We start from the raw sequence: 20,270 nt of genomic DNA, 5'->3' as shown, positions 1-20,270 counted from the left end.
CTCGAAGCAGCACCATTTAATTCCAATCTTTTTTCTAATTGAGTTACTCGAGTTAATCAAATAATCGTTGCAGCAAAGTGTTAGGTTTTGTGTTGGTTTCTCCTAGTGTGACTTGTCCCTGTGATTACCCATTGCTCTCACCTGTGTGTGTTCTCCCAGTGTATCCTGCAATCTACATCCACCTGTGTTACCCAGCTGTTCCTCGTCTCGTTACCCCTTGTCTGCGTATATAATGACCCAGTTTCTTGTCACTCCTTGTTGCGTCATTGTCTATGTCTATGTCCGTCTTTGCAAACTTCAAGTCCGTTCCAAGCCCTCGTGTTCCAGTCCCTCTGATTAAGTAAGTTTTGGTTTGAACATTGCCTTTTTGATCACCAGTCCTTTTGTTTGTACTTTGTGATTTTTGTTAGTCATTATTAAAACGTTTTTTGAGTTCACTGCCACCTGCCTCGCTGCCTTTTTCGTTTCCCTGCTTTTGGGTCCACACAACCTACCTGCCTGCGTCCCTGACACAAAGAGCAAATGAGACATCTAGCACTGTCAATACCACTGAAACTAGAGCATTCACAGCCAGTCTTTTGCGGGCAATCACAGGTAAATTCCTGTTGATTTTGAGTCACTTCCTATTCATTTGGGGAAATTCTTGAGTCCCTTCTTTTTCAGTAACCCACAATCAACAGAAAGTGGCTTGTAAATGCCATAAAATCAACAGGAAGTGACCCATAAATGCCCAAAAAAGAACTCATTGTCTGGCGTTGGCTACCACTGATGGCCATTGATGTCCAGTCCGTTTGAAGTGGGAGGGATGGCAGCGTATGAACGAATGTTCACCCTCCCATTTCAAATGGATTGGATGTCTACACGTAATAAACTCATTCCAATTCACAGCAGAAAGATGAAAACGCTTGTTTTTCTGTTTATTACTTGTTTTGTAGAATATCCTAGAATGATTTCCTGACCCATGTATCGATAATTGTTGTATCGCCATGTCATGAGATCGTTATCGTGAACCTTGTATCGCAAATCGTAACATATCGTGAGGTACCCAGAGGATCCTACTCTTACCCACTATAGCTTAGCTTAATTGTGTAGGTTTCTTTTTTCTTTAGACAAAGACTGCTACGCATATGCAGTCTACCAGCGAAAATGAGACTTGGTGCCCGGGTCCATCTCTGTGGAGCTTGATTGTTGAGCATGTCCCACGGTCTGAGATGCCCAAGATCCACGCAACGCTGGGCTGCTTGCTGGTTGACACATACACAGAGCTCCACGCAGAGGTAAGGATGACATTTTTCCAACTACGTATTTTCACTCTAAAGTCGACAGACCCTTTTTTCAGTTCCAGGATAAGGTTTAAATGTCACCAACAAGTTGTTCAGTGACCTCTGGCTGACTTAAGCCCTAGTTTTCTCCAACTATTTCTTCTCATAAGGGGAAAAAATGTGCAGTGAATCTGCCCGTTGCAAGCTCAAACCCTCAATGAGATCCCTATCCATCTATTAACAATAACATTCCTATCTGCATAGAAGTGGAAGTCTTTTGAAATACACTTTCAGACCATTTTTTAAAAATCCACACTGTATTTTCTATCCATAGCATTCCTTTTCATTTTCTTGGGCTCTCGTGAGTTTTCTATCGGTACCTCTTTCATATCACAAGTAGGGGTGTGACAATTGTTCAAAAAGGTGAAATATCGCGGTACTTTGAGGCCCTAAAGGTTATCGATATCCTTCCACCAAGAATCGATTCAGTGGTAGGAAAAAGTCTGAACCTTTTGGAATTTCTCACATTTCTGCATAAAATCACCATGAAATGTGATCTGATCTTTGTCAAAATCACACAGATGAAAATACAGGGTCTGCCTTAACTAAAACCACCCAAGCATATATAGGTTTTCATATTTTAATGGGGATAGTATGCAAATAATCACAGAACGGGGAAAAATAAGTACCGTAATTTTCGGACTATAAGCCGCTACTTTTTTCCTTCATTTTGAATCCTGCGGCTTATAGTCCAGTGCGGCCTATTTGTTGATTTTTTCGGGTTAATAGGTAACACATGCCTCCTAGCATGCATTGCAGCGCCAACAATGTAAACACTAATCAAAATTCATGTTCTGTGCTATTTTTTTTTTATTCAGTTACTGTTCCAGTTATTTCATTAATTGCTAGTTATGATATTTGGGAACACTTTATTTAACAGCAGCGTCATAAGACTGTCATAATTATGACATGACACTATCATGGGCATTTATCAATGCTTATAACAGATGTCAAGTGTCATTCGACAAGTCATGTTAATAACGCCATTTATATCCAGCTTGGATCTTTTGCATCCATTCAAAAGTGAGATCATTTGCCGGATAACACGAATGACATCTGTTATAAACATTCACTAATGCTCGTGACAGTGTCATGTCATGATTATGATTGTGTAATGACAGTTTTATGGCACCACTGTCAAATAGTGTGTCACCAAATAGCATAACTAGGAATAAATGAAACAACTGGAACTGTAACAGTTATAAATAATTAGCACATAACGTGAATTTTGATTGTTATTTTCATCTGGAGCACTGCAATACATGCTAAGAGGCATGTTGGACAGCAACCAGGTTGACAGCAGGTGGCAGCAGAGGTTGAATGTCTCCCCCAAGGGAGCAGTAATGGCCAAAAGAAGCTTATTGAAGCAATGAAGCTTTGCAGCCAATTGATTCAAAGCTTCATGGTGGTTCATTTGGTCTTATGACAGTCGTATGATGCCGATTGTCCAATAAAGTGCTACCAGTTGATATCTTTTGGTCTAAATATCCCATAATACAGTGAGGACAGCTGCGGCTTATAGTGCAGTGTGGCTTATCTATGAACAAATGCCGTTTTCGTGTCAAATTTGGTGGGTGGCGGCTTATAGTCCGGTGCGCCTTATAGTGTGAAAATTACGGTAAGTGAACCATCACATTTAATATTTTGTGTCCCTCCCATCCTTTGGCAGCAATAACTTCGATCAGGACTAATGTTGGCCCATTCTTCTCTACAAAACTGCTGTAGTTCAGTCAGATTTCTGGGATATCTGGCTTGAATCGCTGTGTTTATGTCATGCCACACCATCTCAATGGGGTTCAAATCTCGACTTTGACTTGGCCACTCCAGAACGTGTATTTTTCTTCTTTTGAAACCATTCTGAAGTTGATTTACTTCTGTGTTTTGGATCATTATCTTGTTGCAGCATCCATCCTCGGTTTAGCATCAACCGTCTAACAGACGGCCTCAGGTTTTCCAGCAAAATATCCCGATAAACTTTTGAATTCATTCTTCCATTAATGATTGTAAGTTGGCCAGGCCCTGAGTTAGCAAAACAGCCCCAAATCATGATGCCACCCCACCATGCTTCACCGTGGAGATGAGGTGTTGATGTTGGTGAGCTATTCCATTTATCCTCCACACATGACGTTGTGTGTTATTCCCAAACAGTTCAACTTTGGTTTCATCAGTCCACAAAAGTATTTTGCCAAAACTTCTGTGGAGTGTCCAAGTGCCTTTTTGCGAACATTAAACAAGCAACAATGTTTTTTTAGACAGCAGTGGCTTCCTCTGTGGAGTCCTCCCATGAACACCATTTTTGGCCATAGGTTTACATATAGTTGATGTGTGCACAGAGATATTGGACTGTGCCAGTGATTTCTGTAAGTCTTTAGGAGACACTGTAGGGTTCTTTTTTTACCTCCCTGAGTTTTCTGCGCTGAATTCTTGGCGTCATCCTTGGTGGACGGCCACTCCTTGGGAGAGAATTAGTTCCAAACTCTCTCCATTTGTAGACAACTTCTCTGACTGTCGATTGATCAACATCCAGACTTTTAGAAATGGTTTTGTATCCTTTCCCAGCTTTATACAAATCAACAATCCTTGATCGAAGGTTTTTGGACAGCTCTTTTTACCGAGCCATGATGCACATCAGACAACGCTTCTCAGGAAAATTCTTCCCAGCTGTGTGTTTCATAGTTAGCAGGGCAGCTTTAACCACTTATCAGTGATTGGGCACACACCTGACTTAAATTGTTTGGTAAAAATTGGTTTCAATTGCTCTTTAATGCCCCTTTCCCACTGAAACTAGTGGGTCAACGCGCGTTTTTCCAAGCCGATGCAACCCACTAGCAATTGGCATTTGGCACATTTCCCATTGACAAAAAAAAGCCGTGTCTTTTTTTTTTTTCTTCACCCGTCTAACCCCCCCACCCCTCCTCAGCCGTGCGTAAGGTTCGTGACGTCACCACGCTACGATGCGCTTCGACCGAATTCATTCAGTTCAAGGAAGTAAACAATGCAAAGCAACATAGAAGCCTCCTTTCCGTTTGTGTTCTCTGTTTTCATGCTTTTTACTGCCCTCAAAATGGTCGAAATGCAGCAAAGGATCAACACTCTGCTTGTGCTGAGGCAACGTAGGCGACGTGAATTTTGGCTTGAAATTGAAAGGAGTCGTGTACGTCACAGAAGGAGGAGAAGAGCCTTTGTTTCATCTGTTATGGCTATTGCTAACGCTGCTACACCGACTTCGCCTTATGTGGATCCGGGCTAGAGCACATGGTTTTAGTTTTTTGTTATGAGGTATCACGTACTAGCCTACGTCACCTACAGGTGTGCATCGGTACTGCCCTCACGATTCGATTTGATTACGATTCGATTCGATTCAGAGGGTCACGATTCGATTCGGTTCGATTCGGCAATGCATCGCGATGCCTTAAAGCCTGGGATGCATTAAAATTCTAAAGCAAAGCATATTTTTTGTGAATCATGAAGCAACACAAGCGGTCAGACATTAAGCAACTTTTTATTGGCTCTTGTGTCACTCCTGGTTGAAGTCAAATGAAAATACTTTTAGATATATATTTAAAAAAAAACAGATCACAGCATTTAATTGGTGCTTTGAATGAGACCAGGGCTTTCTCTTTTTTTTTTTACACACAGTAGCAGCCTTTCACACAGTGCAACATCTGAACTCCTGTGCAAAATCAGTAATAATAGTCACTGTATTTTAGTCACAACAACCCATCGATAAAAATATTCAAGTAAATATTAAAGAAAGCGACAAAGAAAATATTGTAGTGCAGCAGCATCTTTATCGCAATATCAATCCAGGGATCAGTTCAGTTGCAAACAAAACATCCAACTAAATTGCAATGTAGAACAAAAGTAAAATGTAGGCCTAGCCCACTATATATGTGCAATTAACTTAGAAATGCAATCAGTAACTACCACATAACAATAAAAAATGATTCATTAAAATGAAGGGCAGCAGCATTTTAGCAGCCATAACAATCTGTTTCAACATGAGGAAATATCAGATTTTTACAATTGAGAGAGCAGAGAGATAGTAGAGATTAGATGGGGCCTAAAAAATCCAGCCCGAGCTGGTATTGAAGCCCAACCCTGCTTGGAGTGACGCGGAAAAAAAAACGCAGCAGCAGCAATTTATTTTCATTTCTTTGAGATGACAGAAAAAAACGCATGTTTCTTAATGTTTAAATAGTCTACATATTTTTGTGATAATTATAGAAGCATTTACACAACGAAATAACACTGGGAAAGTGTAATATAAAAAAAAAGCATGCGATTTTGCAGACACACAGAGGAGAAGATTCAAAAGGATCACATTTGTGTTGCCTTTGTGTGCATAAAAAAGTGTCTTTCGTAACGAATTCTCAGTTGGCAGAAAAAAAACGCAAGTTTTCTTAATGTTTAAATAGTCTACATATTTTTGTGATCATTATAAAATCATTTACACAACGAAATAACGCTGGGAAAGTTTAATAATAACTAGGCCTGCAAGCAGGACTGAACGGGCCCTCGCACTTTGGCGCAACTCGGACGTGACGCAGGTTGGGATGGTGGCAGACAGCCCCCCTCTTATCATCTAATGAGAACCTAACATGCTTTAAACTCTCTTCTTTTTTGGGATGAGAAATTGTTTTGAGTTTTCGAGCATGCAATGGCCACAAATTCTGCTGCCACTAGTTGGCGGTACAGAGTCGATGCAAATGACCACTACTGGACTCTTCAGGGTAAGACTCTCACCAAGCATGAGAAGTTTGGAGCAGATATCATGTATATCTGCCAAGTTATGACTGTTCAAAATGTGTGGAGAGACAGAATGGTGACAGTCGTTATCACTTTCCTGTTGGACCCTTCAGCTTCAACCAAACCTCAATCATTTTCATCAGGCATCTAAACACATGTCTTAAGGCTCCCCTTATGCAGGTTTGAGGTAGATTGATTTTTTCCCTTTAGAGGAGGAATGTGTCCCGTAAAAAAGGGCATTTCCTGTTCCCACTAGGAGGCGCCATGCACAAATGGTAAATTTTCAATCCAGTCCTGCTCAGGCTGGGATACCTCACACACATGCCAGATTTAAAATAGGTTGAACGTTGTATGAGGGAGGTATCAGTCATTTTCCGAATTCGCTGTTTTGCCGAAAAAATGGCCGACTTTGGCACCCCGCCCAGGTCAGGCCCGTGAATGAAAACACACCATTTTGATAACTTAAGATTTCATATGCCTCATGAACATTCTCGCCAATTTTGAGGATGATCAAACAAATTCCCTAGGTGCCAAGGTCTCAAATGTGCACACTGTAAATCGATAAAAATTTCACATTCAATCCAAAATACCCAATTTCCTGTTGGGTTTGGAATTCGCGTGCAAGAGACTTTTTGGAGCAGTTTTGTACAAGGTATCGACTCTCCGAATTTCATCCCTCTACGTTGAAAAAACCTAAATGGAGAGGCCTTTTTGAAAAATTTAAGGGGGCGCCACTGAGCCATTTTGTTACATGTTTTCGTAATGTTGCAAGATTATTGAACGTTACGCAAAGCTGCATGTATGTGCAAATTTTGGTGAGTTTTCGTGCATGTTCAAGCCTCCAAATGTAAACTCCTACTGTGAACCGATAAAAATTTCACATGCGATCCAAAATACCCGATTTCCTGTTGGATTTGGAATATGGATGCAAGAGGCTTTTTGGAGCAGTTAGGCATAAGGTATCTACTCCCCAAATTTCATCGCTCTACGTTGAAAAAACCCAATAGGAGAGGCCTTTTTTAAAAACTTCTTTCTGTCGCCACTAGTTGGCACTGTAGAGTTGATGCAAATGACCCCTACAAAAACCTTCAGGGTATGACTCTCAACAAACACGGGAAGTTTGGCGCAGATATGTTGTATATCTGCCGAGTTATGACTGTTCAAAGTTTTTGGCGAGACAAATTGTTGACGGTCATTTTCACTTCCAGTTTGGACCTCTCCGCTTCAGCGAAACCTCAATGTTTTTCATCAGGCACCTGGACACATGTCTTGAGGCTCCCCTGAAACAGGTTTGAGGTGAAAAGAGAAGAAAAGAGGAGAAAGAGGGAGCAAGAAAGATTATTGATGCACCTAAGACATTGAAAGCTGACATCTGGAGACATTTTGGCTTCTATGAGGTTGGTGGGAAACTTGACCAGAGTTATGCAGTGTGTAAAAAATGAAACATGACAATAATAATACAAATGGGGAAACCAAATCCATTGCATCACCGGAATTGCGCAGGGAAGATTTTTGAACACACTTATATATTTTAAAATGCGCTGAATCGATTCGGCTTGTTGCCCGCATCGAATCGAATCGTTCATGCCCCGCATCGGGATGCATCGCCGCATCGATTATTGTTGACACCACTAACGTCACCACGTAGATTTGTTGACTGTTGACCCGGGGTTTTGCTTTCACACTGCACGGCGATCAGAGCCGAGGTGATTTTAACGCGGGTCGCTTGGCGGGTTGATTGACACGGGTCGATGCGGGTCGTTGCACCTTTCCCACTGTCACCAAAAGCCGATTGTTAGCGGGTTGACACGGGTTTTTTGGCCAGTGGGAAAGGGGTATAAGTCTGCTTAGGAAGTGGGTTCACTTACTTATTTTCCCCCCTTCTGTCATTGTTTGTATACTATCCTCATTTATATATGAAAACCTATAAATTTTGGGGTGGTTATAAATAAAGCAGACACTGTTTTTTCCATCTGTGTGATTTTGACAAAGATCAGATCACATTTGATGGTGTTTTTATGCAGAAATGTGAGAAATTCCAAAAAGGTCAGATACTTTTTCCTACCACTGTACTTTGTTTTTTGTCAATTACCATTAAGACAATTTTGAGTTCACCGACACCCTCGCTTGCCTCCCCGTTTCCCCTGCATTTGGGTTCAATCCCATGTCATTGCCTGCCACCTCACCTCCGCTTATGTGACACATTCTTGAGTCGCCTCCTTTTCAGTAACCCAAAAGCAACAGGGAGTGACTTGTAAATGCCCCAAAACGAGAAGGAAGTGACCTAATATCAATGGGAAAATATGTGAAACGCCCAAAAATTAAATCATTTCCTGGCATCGGCTACCCATGACGGCCATTGACATCCAAACGTTTGAAGTTCAAACGGATTAGACGTCTACTTGTGATAAACTCATTCCAATTCACAGCAGAAGCATGAAAAGAGCTTTTTTTTTCATTAATTAGGTGTTTTGTAGAATATTCTCGAATGATTTCCTGACCCATGAATCGATAACTGTTGCATTGCCATATGGTGAGAGCTTTTTTATCGTGACCATAGTAGTGCTGCAGCTATCGAATATTTTAGTAATCGAGTAATCGACTGAAAATTCTATCGATTAATCGAGTAATCGGATAAAACAAATATATTTTTAGGTGAAGAGCAATTATAAATATACATGAGAAAACAAGACATTTCATCTAATCTTGAACCATTTTCAGTCAATCAATGTCTTTATTTTCGATGTATATTGTTGAAAATAGCCAACAATTGTATCTCAGATGTAACTAGAATAATAATCTTTAGATCTTATTTTTTTAAAAAAAAAAAATATATATATATATACATCTAAAAATGCCGTTACGCTTGATAACACACATCACTTAAAAGTTAGGATTTTTTCCCACGTGTTTCAATTGAATTTCTATTTGTGTCAAGCCATTTTTAAGTTCTAGTTAAGTTTTAAGTTAGTCTAAACTGAAAGTCCTGATAGCATTTTGAGTTTTTGCAGTGTTCAAAATAAATGTATGATACAGGCTGTATTGGAGCACATTAGGGACCAGTGCTACTTGGTGTTTTATCCAGCAATGACTAATGAGCTAAAATTGATAGTTAGCATTATTGAGTTTTTATTTTACCCCCTCATCACTCCACAACGCTATGTTATGTTAAAACCTGTATGTAAGACATGTTAGCCACGCATCGACAGTGGTCATAATTAATAGAAACCTAGCCCTCCGCAGGGCTAACGTTACGTGAGCTAGTGACAGTAATGTTAATCTTATTTATTAGCGCTTAGCGCTCTTTATTAGCGCTTAGCGCTCTACTGCTTTAAGGTGGCGGCTGTTTACTAACGCTGCCCAGACGCGGCCGAGTCTGTCATTTTGCATCTAGTTCAACATACATATGATCTCTATGAGACTCATCAGGCGCTACCTGCTACCAACGTAGCATCGTGCGGGCTAGTATTTAGCAACGTCGGTGTCGTTTGTAGCGGCTGTCGGTTGCAGTAAAAATTTTTTTTTTTGCTTCTTCTTCTACGCACGTGGCATCAGCGCGTTGTCCCGCATTAAAAGTAGTCCGAGCAAAACGTGATGCTTAGAGCTGTCAAACTAAACGATTACTCGAGGTGAATAAAATTATTCGGATCAGTTTTTAAACTCTAGTTACTCGAGTTGCTCGATTATTCGTTTCAGCTCTAGACCATAGTATCGCAAATTGTATCGTGAGCTACTGATTGGCTGGCGACCAATCCCGGGTGTACCTTACCTGTCCGAAGTCACCTTGGATAAATTGCTCACTCACGACATAGTGAGGTTAAGCCGTGTAGCTTAGTCATAGTGGATGGATGGCTTCTATTATACTAAACAGTCAGATTCTTTTCTAAGTCACAGTAAAGTCTATGCCTCTGAAATAGCCAAATTATTCATCGACCTTTGAGAATATATGTCTGTTTTAATAGGATTCGCTCTCAGGGTGAATCAACTTTTACTTACCTCAGCAGTCCTGGCAGTTGGAGGAAAAGAAGAGAACTTAAGTATTTCAAGTAGCTTCGTTGTACTCAGCAATTACAACTCCCAGACTGCTTAATAAAAGCCATAGTCGGTTAAAAGTGGCACTGCCGTCCAAATCTAAGGCAGCCAGACATCAATATTTACACAAGGGCACACTGAACTCTCTCTGCTTTGACTTATTGACCCCACTCAAGACAGATTTGCTGTACTGATGACAAGTCCTGATATAAATGGGATTGGGAGCACTTAAGGAGGGGGGATCAAAGGAGACGACAAAGGTTTCAAGGGGAAAAAAAGCAAGATCAGGGATGGGGTACTTATGAAAGCATACGATCGAAAGCGTAAAACCAAATTGCACCTCTCGGTAACGGTTTAACACACAACAACAATAATCAGTAGAAATAGTTTCAGAAAACACAACCTGAACGTTTTGCTAAGTGATTCCAATTGTTTCATCATTATTGTTGTAAATTGGAAACCTTTAGATGATGGCTCCTTTGCTGGGCTGCGGGGGGAGGGATGGGCTGTGCTGCCCCCCCGCGTGGCCCTGTGTTGGCGTGTCCCCTCGTCTGCGTGGCTGGTGATCGTGTTTGGTGGGGCTCGCAGGCGGTTGGATGTGATTGGGCGCGCTCGGGTGAGGGGTCCCAGTGCCGGGATTGGCGATGGGGCGGCATAGGGTCGGTTGCCAACGGGCTTACACTCACAAGGGATTCACACGATTACTGGTTTCTAGATCACAGAGCTGATTTGTGTACACTCTACCCCTCTCAATCACTTAGCTTATTTTTGAAATGATTTTTTTTCTTTGTTTGAATTTTTTTTTTTTTTTTTTTTTTTGATTGAAGCAACTTTTTGGGGGATTGAATGATTTATACACAAATGTCCTACCCATAATATGGCCCAAACACAAAAAGGATTGCTAAAAAGAAAACTTTTTGAAATAAAAATTAAGTGTTCAAATACAAATATTTGAGTCTCAAATATTTTTTTCGCATTCAAAAACTTTTTTCTATGATTGAAATTTTTCATTTTTTCAGTGAAGTGATTTTTCATTTGAAAATATATATTTTTTGTTTGAAGAAACTTATTTTTTGATTGAATAACAAAGACACAAATGTCCTAGCCAAAATGTGGCCCAAACGCAAAACAACATTACTTCGATAAAAAAATTGCTTCAATCAAAACAAAAATTTAACTTCAATCAAAAGAAATGCTTTCAAATGCATTTTTTTTTTGTTTCAAATTTATTTTTGCATTCAAACACATATTTTTGATCGAATAATGAAGACAAAAATCTACCTCCACCCAGGGGATACAATTTTTGACTGGGGTAACTACGCTGGCACGACACCGGCGGGCGTACCATATTTAATGGATAACGATCTTGGCGAAAAGTATAGCTGTCCTAAGCAGCCTGATTTAGAATTCCCCACAAGAATGATGGGAAACAAAAAAACGCTCATTTTCAACTTTTTATTCTAAATATTCTTGTAAGTTAATTTTATTGTTGACACTGCGTTTTGAGCAGTGTTGTTAATAACAGCGTTGGAATATAACAGCGTTACTAACAGCGTTGGAATTTAACAGCGTTACTAACGGCGTTATTTTTTTCAGTAGTGAGTAATCTAATTAATTACTTTTCTCATCTTGGCAACGCCGTTACCGTTACTGAGGCGGGAAAGGCATGCGTTACAATGTTGGTTGAATGACATGAGAAAAGTCTGAGAGAGATGGACTCACGGAGACGAGAGAGCAGAACAGGAGTGGGGAGGAGGCAAGGGAGCTGTGACGCCGTTGCAAACGCGATGCTAGGTGGCTCCAAATAACACCCGTAGCCAATAGCCTACATACTACGCCCACATGATGCTACTGTAGATATCACGTATATATAGAACTAGATGCAAATGACAGACACGGCGGCATTACAACATTGTATAAAGAACTAGACGCGTTCGTAAACAGTCAATATCTTAAAGCAGTCGACTTTTCAGGAAGGCTCTATTGTAGAGAACCTTCCTAGCGAACCTAAGTAACTTTTTATCTAAAATGCTCCTAAATTGGCAAAATCTTGACTTAAATGACGAAACAGTTTTAAAACTTACACATGTCGAAAGTAAACAGAAAGGAACTAATGCAATAACGGGAGCAATTTTAACAACTTTAACGGCTGATTCACAACATTAAATGATTTCCACACATAGTTACTATCTAGTTATCACAATATCCATAATACCCCTGTGTCTGGTTAAGTTTAAAGATTTAGGCTCAGGCCAATTGTCCCTAAAACCCTTTAAACTTCACATTGTGTGACCTGCTTTTTTATTTTTTTATTTTTTATTTTTTTCTTGAAAAAAAACATGAAAATTATCACCAGTTACTTTGCCAAGTAACTAATTACTCTTACATTCAGGTAACTGAGTTACAAACGTAATTACTTTTTGGGAGAAGTAAATTATAACTGTAATTAATTACTTTTTTAAAGTAGGATTAACAACACTGGTTTTGAGGTCATCAACATGCAGTGCCCCCCCCTAGCCCAAAAGTCAAACTCCGCCTATGCTCTTAGAGCTATCACCTCTGTTCAGAATCGGCTCCTATCAAACTAAATTTCTCCAGCCTCCAGTGGTGAACATTTTGAAAGATGTTTGCGTACTTATGAGAAGGCACCATATTTTATTTCTGCCTCATTGTAATAAATTAGGGCTGTCAAACGATTAAAATTTTTAATCGAGTTAATTACAGCTTAAAAATTAATTAAGTAATTAATCGCAATTCAAACCATCTATAAAATATGCCATATTTTTCTGTAAATTATTGTTGGAATGGAAAGATAAGACACAAGACGGATATATGCATTCAACATACGGTACATAAGTAATGTATTTGTTTAGGGTTGTTCCGATCATGTTTTTTTGCTCCCGATCCGATCCCGATCGTTTTAGTTTGAGTATCTGCCCATCCCGATAGTTCCCGATCCGATTGCTTTTTTTTTGCTCCCGATTCAATTCCAATCATTCCCGATAATTTTTCCCGATCATATACATTTTGGCAATGCATTAAGAAAAAAATGAATAAAACTTGGACGAATATATACATTCAACATACAGTACGTAAGTACTGTATTTGTTTATTATGACAATAAATCCTCAAGATGGCATTTACATTATTAACATTCTTTCTGTGAGAGGGATCCACGGATAGAAAGACTTGTGACTTTGTATATTGTGACTAAATATTGCCATCTAGTGTATTTGTTGAGCTTTCAGTAAATGATACTGAAGGCCATCCCCAAATGCATGATGGGAAGTGGAACCATGACTGTGCGTAGTGCTACCAATTCATATATCTTCTCTGTGTTGGGAAATAACATAAGGTGTTAAGAAAAAGATCAAGTGCTACCTTGCTTCCCCCATTGCCTCCCATGATATTTCTTATCGTAGGGAGAGGGATTGTAAGGCCAATTCAAAAAAAGGCTCCAAAGGCTGCCAAATTTCACTCTACTTATTTACGCTGCCTTTTATCTCTCAATATAGGTAAAACGGCGCCATTACAGATTGAGCGCGACAATGCGTGAGTGGGTCGTGCAGTGCATGCATTAATTGCGTTAAATATTTTAACGTGATACATTTTTTAAAAAATTAATTACTGCCGTTATTGGGATAAATTTGATAACCCTACCTTAAGCCTAAACTAAAGACTCTGGGTGAGTGTAACATATTATGTCTGTAACGCTAAATACAATTAGAAAACGATTTAATTAAAAGAAATATATATATATATACAGTATATTAAAAAAAGGCATGGCCGATATTTTTTTGCCGAAAACTGTGCTGTCATTTTAATCTGTTTGAGTGGAGCATGTGCGTTAATTATCTCAAATATTTTGACGTGATTATTTTTAAAAAATAATTACCGCCCGTTAACGCGATAATTTTGACAGCCCTATAATAAAAAAATGCTAAATTTTGGGATTACGTTTGAAAGTTGAAAATTGGTCTCGAAAAACGTGCTTGAATTTGGACATGAAAAAGGTGTACGAACCCTGGATATTGTAGATTTTGATGGACTCCCCCTCAACGGTATCATCTTTTTGTCCAGCATATTAATCCCTCATTGAAAACGCCAGTCACGTCGTTCGCGTCTCTGGGTATCTTTTGTTTATTTTTCTACTTTTGCGCTTCCCGCTCGCCTCCATCTGTTGATTAATGTTATCTCGGCTATCAGCACACCAACTAGCCTGAAAAACAACTCCTGACAAATAAACAACAAATAAATAAATAGTTCAATAAAACAGACTGAAAGTGGCATGTGCATGCAGTTGTGTGTTTCCGACACCTCTGGTGAGATTCTCAAAATATATATAAAAAAAAAAAAATCACACCCAGAAGCTACATTTCATCCATAGTGAGGCATAACTATGCAGACGCTTCACATGAATGAGGGCATATTAGGTCTTCAATTATATAATCAACTTTAATGGCCTTTCAAATGCAAAAGAAGATAATTGGCAATGATTAAAGGCCTGGAGATGGGAAATCAAATTAGAATGATGCAGAGTAAATCAGTTCATATGCAAATTGTGCGCACACACACACATGCTGAAAAGGCAGTCACGGGGGGTCGGCATAACCATGTTAAAGACACTAATCTTACGGCTTGATAAGACTGTTTGTTACGTGAATTCTATTGCTAAAATACCTCATTACAGATAAGCGTGTGGGCATTTGCGTGCATGTTGTAGAGCTCAACCGATATGGGTTTTTCAGGACCGATACAGATTATTAGTAGTTAGAGGTGCCGATAACCGATTTTGGAGCCAAATATCCATTTGCAGTAAACGTATAAACATTGGCGTAAAAAGTGGAATAATGCCAACACTGAACTTCATTGAAATGCCTAAAGCATGTTTTTTGAATCTCACAAATCGAAAATAATAGCTCCAGAAGCGCCTGAATTTCCTAGACTCAAAAACATCTCTTATAAAGTTGAATAAAAGGTTCAATAAATACATAGACTTCGCTATCAGTTGACGGTAAACAAGGCGCGGGGCCACTCCGCAGGGAGCCTATTTTCAAAAACTTGAAATTAAAATATTTTCAAAACAAAAGCCGCTAGCAACCTAAAACAGAAACAGGCACCTCCCTTAGGCATACGGTCATGTGAAAAAATTAGGACACCTCATTAGATATTCAGTTCTTTATTAAGAAATGTTCACAAATCAGTCTGGTCTTGTTTTTCTTTATCTCTGGAAAAGAAAGTGATTTAATTGCAGGTAAACAACAACAACAAAATCATTGTTTTACACATTAAACCAAATATATCAACAAAAATGCATATTCTAACTGAGGAAAAAGTTAGGACACCCTACCACCAAAAAGCTAGTGTTACCCCCTTTGGCTGAAATAACTTCAGTCAGACGCTTTTTGTAGCCATCTACCAGTCTTTGACATCGGTCTGAAGAAAGTTTACTCCACTCCTCAATGCGAAATACTTTCAGCTGTGAGATGTTTGAGGGTTTTCTCACATGTACAGCCTGTTTAAAGTCACCCCACAGCATCTCAATGTAATTAAGATCTTGGCTTTGACTCGGCCACTCCAGGACTCTCCATTTCTTCCTTTTCAGCCAGTCCTTGGCGGACTTACTGGTATGTTCTGGGCAGTATTGTCACAGATTACTTGAAATAGTAATTTAATCACTGATTACCGATGACGCCTCAAAAAAGTAATCTAGTTACTTTACTGATTACTTCATTATCAAAGTAACCAAGTTACTTTAAAAGTAATCTATCAGTTACTTTTTACCCATTTTTCTCTCTTTGCCGCTTCAACATAAGAATGACAACAGAAAAATGTCACCACATGTAATTCACTTTCCGATGATTGAATTTAAAGGGGAATATCAGAATATCGTGCTAGCTTAGCCACTCCGGAGCCCTGAAACTAACAAATATCTGACAAACTGCTTGGGATTTGTTGAAATCAACTCCACCGACCAATTAAACCCCGCTAACTCTAAGATTAAGCCTAATGTCAAAACTTCTGAATTTCGGGTTATGGTTAACAGCATATCAGTGCCAATGTAAAACAATGCAAACTGACGGCACAATAATCAACAACACGCAAGTGGATTGTACAGTGCAATAAACACAAAGGTGGTGACGGGCGCGGATGCGCGTGCAGCCGTGCACATTAACAAACTGGAAGTACTCCTCTCAACACACACGCGGTCAATTTGGCCACAAAACGTGGCAGCAACTAAGCACTTTACACTCAATCGGATTTACACACATCCCACAGATGCTAAACGGACACATCACCTCACGGCATAAATGTGCAACATGCATATGATGTAAACAAAGCTTGCCAACTTGGAGCGATGACTGCCCGTCGTTGCTACGGCAAAGCTACGAAACGGCCGCGCATGTAGGGGGTCCAGCCTTTTGCTGATTCCCTCCAGAATGAAGGAAAAATACTCACCTTCATTCTTGGATATCCACAGATCAACACTCCCTCGCAACGTCTCAACATTTGGCGCGAATGTCCACCCGCCTCAGTCCCACAACACGTGACACGAGACCAAAACAGGAAGTAGCTAAGAGGTTGTCCTGGAAACACGTACCGGGAACCTTTTATTTTGGCATTTTCCATTCAAAATGCTCTTCATACATGACTACAATATTCTTCATTCTACATACGTTAAGAGGCAATGTAAAAATAGTAACGCAGAGAGACTAAGGAAACTAACTTTAATCAGATTACTGGTGTAGAAAAATGAACGCGTTAGATTACTCGTTACTGAAAAAAGTAATCAGATTACAGTAACGCGTTACTAACTAACGCATTACTGACAACACTGGTTCTGGGTCATTGTCATGTTACAGGGTCCAGTTTCGCTTCAGCTTGATTTTTTTCACAGATGATCTCTCATGTTCCTCAAGCACCCTCTGATACACGATAGAATTCATGTTGGATTCTATGATGGTGAGCGTACCAGGTCCTGCTGAAGCAAAGCATCCCCAAACCATGACACTTCCACCTCTATGCTTCACAGTTGGCATGAGGTTATTTTCCTGGAATGCTTTATTGGGTTTCCGCCAAACATGTCCTCTGTTCTGGTGTCCAAATGTTTCAATTTTAAGATTCATTTGTCCAATGAACATTATTCCAGAAGTCCTGGTCTTTGTCTACATTCACTCTGGCAAACTTCAGTCTGGCCTTCATGTTCTTCTTGGAGAGCAAAGGTTTCCTCCTTGCACAGCTCCCTTGAAGGTTAAACTTGTGAAGTTGCTTTCTGATTGTAGAGGCATGCGCTTTAACATCAACAGTAGCAAGAGTTCCTTGGATGACATTTTAGGGTTTTTGGAGACTTCTTTTAGCATCTTGCAGTCTGCTCTCGGGGTGAACTGGCTTGGCTCGCCAGACCTGGGTATGTCGGCAGTTGTTTTGAATGTCCTCCACTTGTAGACTACAGTAGTACCTCGACATACGATCGCTTTGACACACGATCTTTTCGACATCCGACCTAAAATTTGATTCGCCATTTGTTTCTACATCCGACGACATGCTCGAAATACGACGACATGACAGCACAGCAAACGAACGCACGTCGGATTTTCTTGTGTGAGAAATCAACACAGGTTTCCAAAAAGTTGCTACAGTTAGTGAAACAAGGGAAAAAAGCAATGTTTACCTTTGAAATGAAGATGCAAATTTTAGAAAAATATGAGCGTGGGGTGCTCATCCATGAGCTGGCTCAACAATACAGCTCCACGGTCCTCTTCCGACCACCGTTCGCCAGTCTTTATAAGTTAAAGTGCATGTGACACGAAAAACATGTTTATTTCATAATACACGCGGTATTTTATGCTCCTGAATGATATGGACCGCTTGGATGTGTGTGGAAGCGATCGCTATATTTATTTCGTTTTTTGAATCCCGCGCCCTGAAAATGAGTGACTCCGGCTTCGGTCTTGCATTGAGGAGGAGGGCGCTGTGACGTGTACGGGTGAAGGCGTCCTCTTCACTAAACAGCGGTACTGTTGTGTATGAGGACTAAGGATTCAGCTGATTTTGTGGATTAATACGTTTATATTTCGCATCACGCCAGCCAAACGGCTGCAGAAAAATCTTGCTTTATGAGGGAGAGGCGTGTTCGCCTTTTTGGAGTTTCAAAAGGTTACCATTCACCGTAGATATTGGCCAAAACAAGCCCTACTACTGTGGGACCATTGGACTTATGAGGAAGTGAGTAAACATCTTGTTTTGTATTATGTAAAATATGAATACAGCGATTACAAAATAAACACTACAAACTTTCTTTAAATAAAGGACTACTTACGTTTGATCATTGATAGGCATATAAAAAGCTCTCCTCATGCAAATTAGCTGCACGTTAGCTGCTCAACAACTGCAGCCGCCCTTCTCCGGGGAACGAACTGTAAATTGCTCTCCGCCGGGCGGTTTGCCGATCCGCGAAGACAATCGACAACCCAGTCGTCGTGTCAAATAATCCGGGCTAGCTATGTGTGATTTTCTGCTTCGAAGACTTTGAAACATCACTCGGTTCGGGTTAGCATGTCGGCTAGCTGTCACGCCTCTTGGTTTGTTTACATTCTCCGAAGCCGGGGAAGGGAAATGACATATGTCCGATTTAGGTGTCATAAAATATCGTTCGGGAGGTGCGACAGTAAAGGTGAAGTCGACAGTTTTGACCATGATGGAGTAATTTTGCCATGTCGTCCTGAATAAGTGCATTTTTATGATTTCATATTCCATTTAGCACAAGACTGTTATTTTTCATGACCATGCCATTTATTTAGCTATTGGGGAAAACACTTGGATAAAAAGAATATCCTGTAAAAATATTGAAGTAAAGAGTCAGAAACAATGACATTTTGCAGCTCTCTTTGTCGCGTTTTCCTCGTTCAGAATAATTCCCCTTCAATGGGCTTAATAGTAAAACCGATGAGCCCAGTCACCCGCTGACATCATCCACCTGTTGGGGACGCTAGAGCCCTATAATGGTAGGCGTGGCTAACCGGCAGATTAAAAGACTAATTTCTCGTCATCTGCACTTTGCTAAATTGTTGTATATAGTCGAATCGTCTCAAAATATGATTCTAATTCACATAATAATGTTATTTAAGACTTTTTTTTTCTCCTGTCGTATGCTCTTTAAGGTGACAATTATTATTGTGGTAACATCGCCAAGGAAATCGCCAGCTTTGTCACGTTTTTATCATTTATTTAAGAACTTATTCAACACAAAACGCCCATTTCCTTCCGCAGTTGACTGTTCTCTCAAGAAAACGAAAGTATCATTTCTACCGCACTGACCTATCTCACTGTGACGTCAGCCCCGCGGTGCGTTCAGGTACAGCAAAAAGTGTCCGCCACATTAGAATCCGATTCGTTCCATTATTTACAGGAATCATTATTAATTATCATTATTATTATTATTATGATATTTTTCCCGATTTTTATTCATAATGTTTTGCTATGTTTAGTTGCCATTTGTAATAGGGTTTAGGGTTAGGTTATTAAGGATTTAGTGTAGGTTTTTGGGCTGTGGAACGAACGAATGGAATTATAATGTATTCCTATGGGAAAATCCTGCCCGACATACGACCATTTAGACTTACAAAAAAGGTCCTGGAACGAATTAACTTCGTATGTAGAGGTACCACTGTATTTTCCGGACAGTGGCATGGCAGATTTTATATTCTTTTGAGATCTTTTGAAATCTCTTACCAGACTCATAAGCGTCTACAATCTTCTTTCTGAAGGCTTCAGACAGCTTATTTGATCTCACCATGGTGTTTTCTCTCACTTCAACAGTCAGGGGCACACCAAACTAAATGTGAGGTTTAAATAAGGCTGGCCTCCTTCAAAACTATGGGTAATGATGTTCTAATCATGTGCACCTGATGTGATACACATGTGTGTGATTTTAGCCAATTTCAATGGGATTGAATGTGGGGGTGTCCTAATTTATTCCTCAACATAAATTACATTTCTCTAAAATTACATTTTACAGAAAGTTATAAAAAATATTGTTTTCAGTTTAATTGTTTAGTTCTATTACTTGAATCTCTCAAGATTGTTAAAATTGATATTAAATATCCATATGACCGAATATGTTCGAAAACACATAGGGTGTCCGAATTTTTTCACATGACTGTATTC

General features: G+C 39.8%; 1 protein-coding gene across 2 annotated transcripts in view; it reads left to right on the top strand.

The window, feature by feature from the left end:
* The window catches only part of ccdc24 (coiled-coil domain containing 24), a 74,269-nt gene that overhangs the window by 6,266 nt on the left and 47,733 nt on the right, over window positions 1-20,270 (top strand). The window contains exon 2 of one of the 2 annotated variants that reach the window (XM_057856591.1): window positions 1,110-1,277. In XM_057856591.1, the coding sequence (XP_057712574.1) occupies window positions 1,128-1,277 (150 nt within the window). In that variant the 5' untranslated portion in view covers window positions 1,110-1,127. Of the gene's footprint in view, window positions 1-1,109; window positions 1,278-20,270 lie in introns of those variants that run through there. The other variant, XM_057856593.1, reaches the window with a different exon arrangement.

Source organism: Corythoichthys intestinalis, chromosome 14 (genome assembly GCF_030265065.1).
Source record: "Corythoichthys intestinalis isolate RoL2023-P3 chromosome 14, ASM3026506v1, whole genome shotgun sequence".
NCBI classification, from domain to species: domain Eukaryota; kingdom Metazoa; phylum Chordata; class Actinopteri; order Syngnathiformes; family Syngnathidae; genus Corythoichthys; species Corythoichthys intestinalis.
The sequence above is the reverse complement of the archived record's forward strand: the minus strand, read 5'-3'. Positions and strand labels throughout refer to the sequence as shown.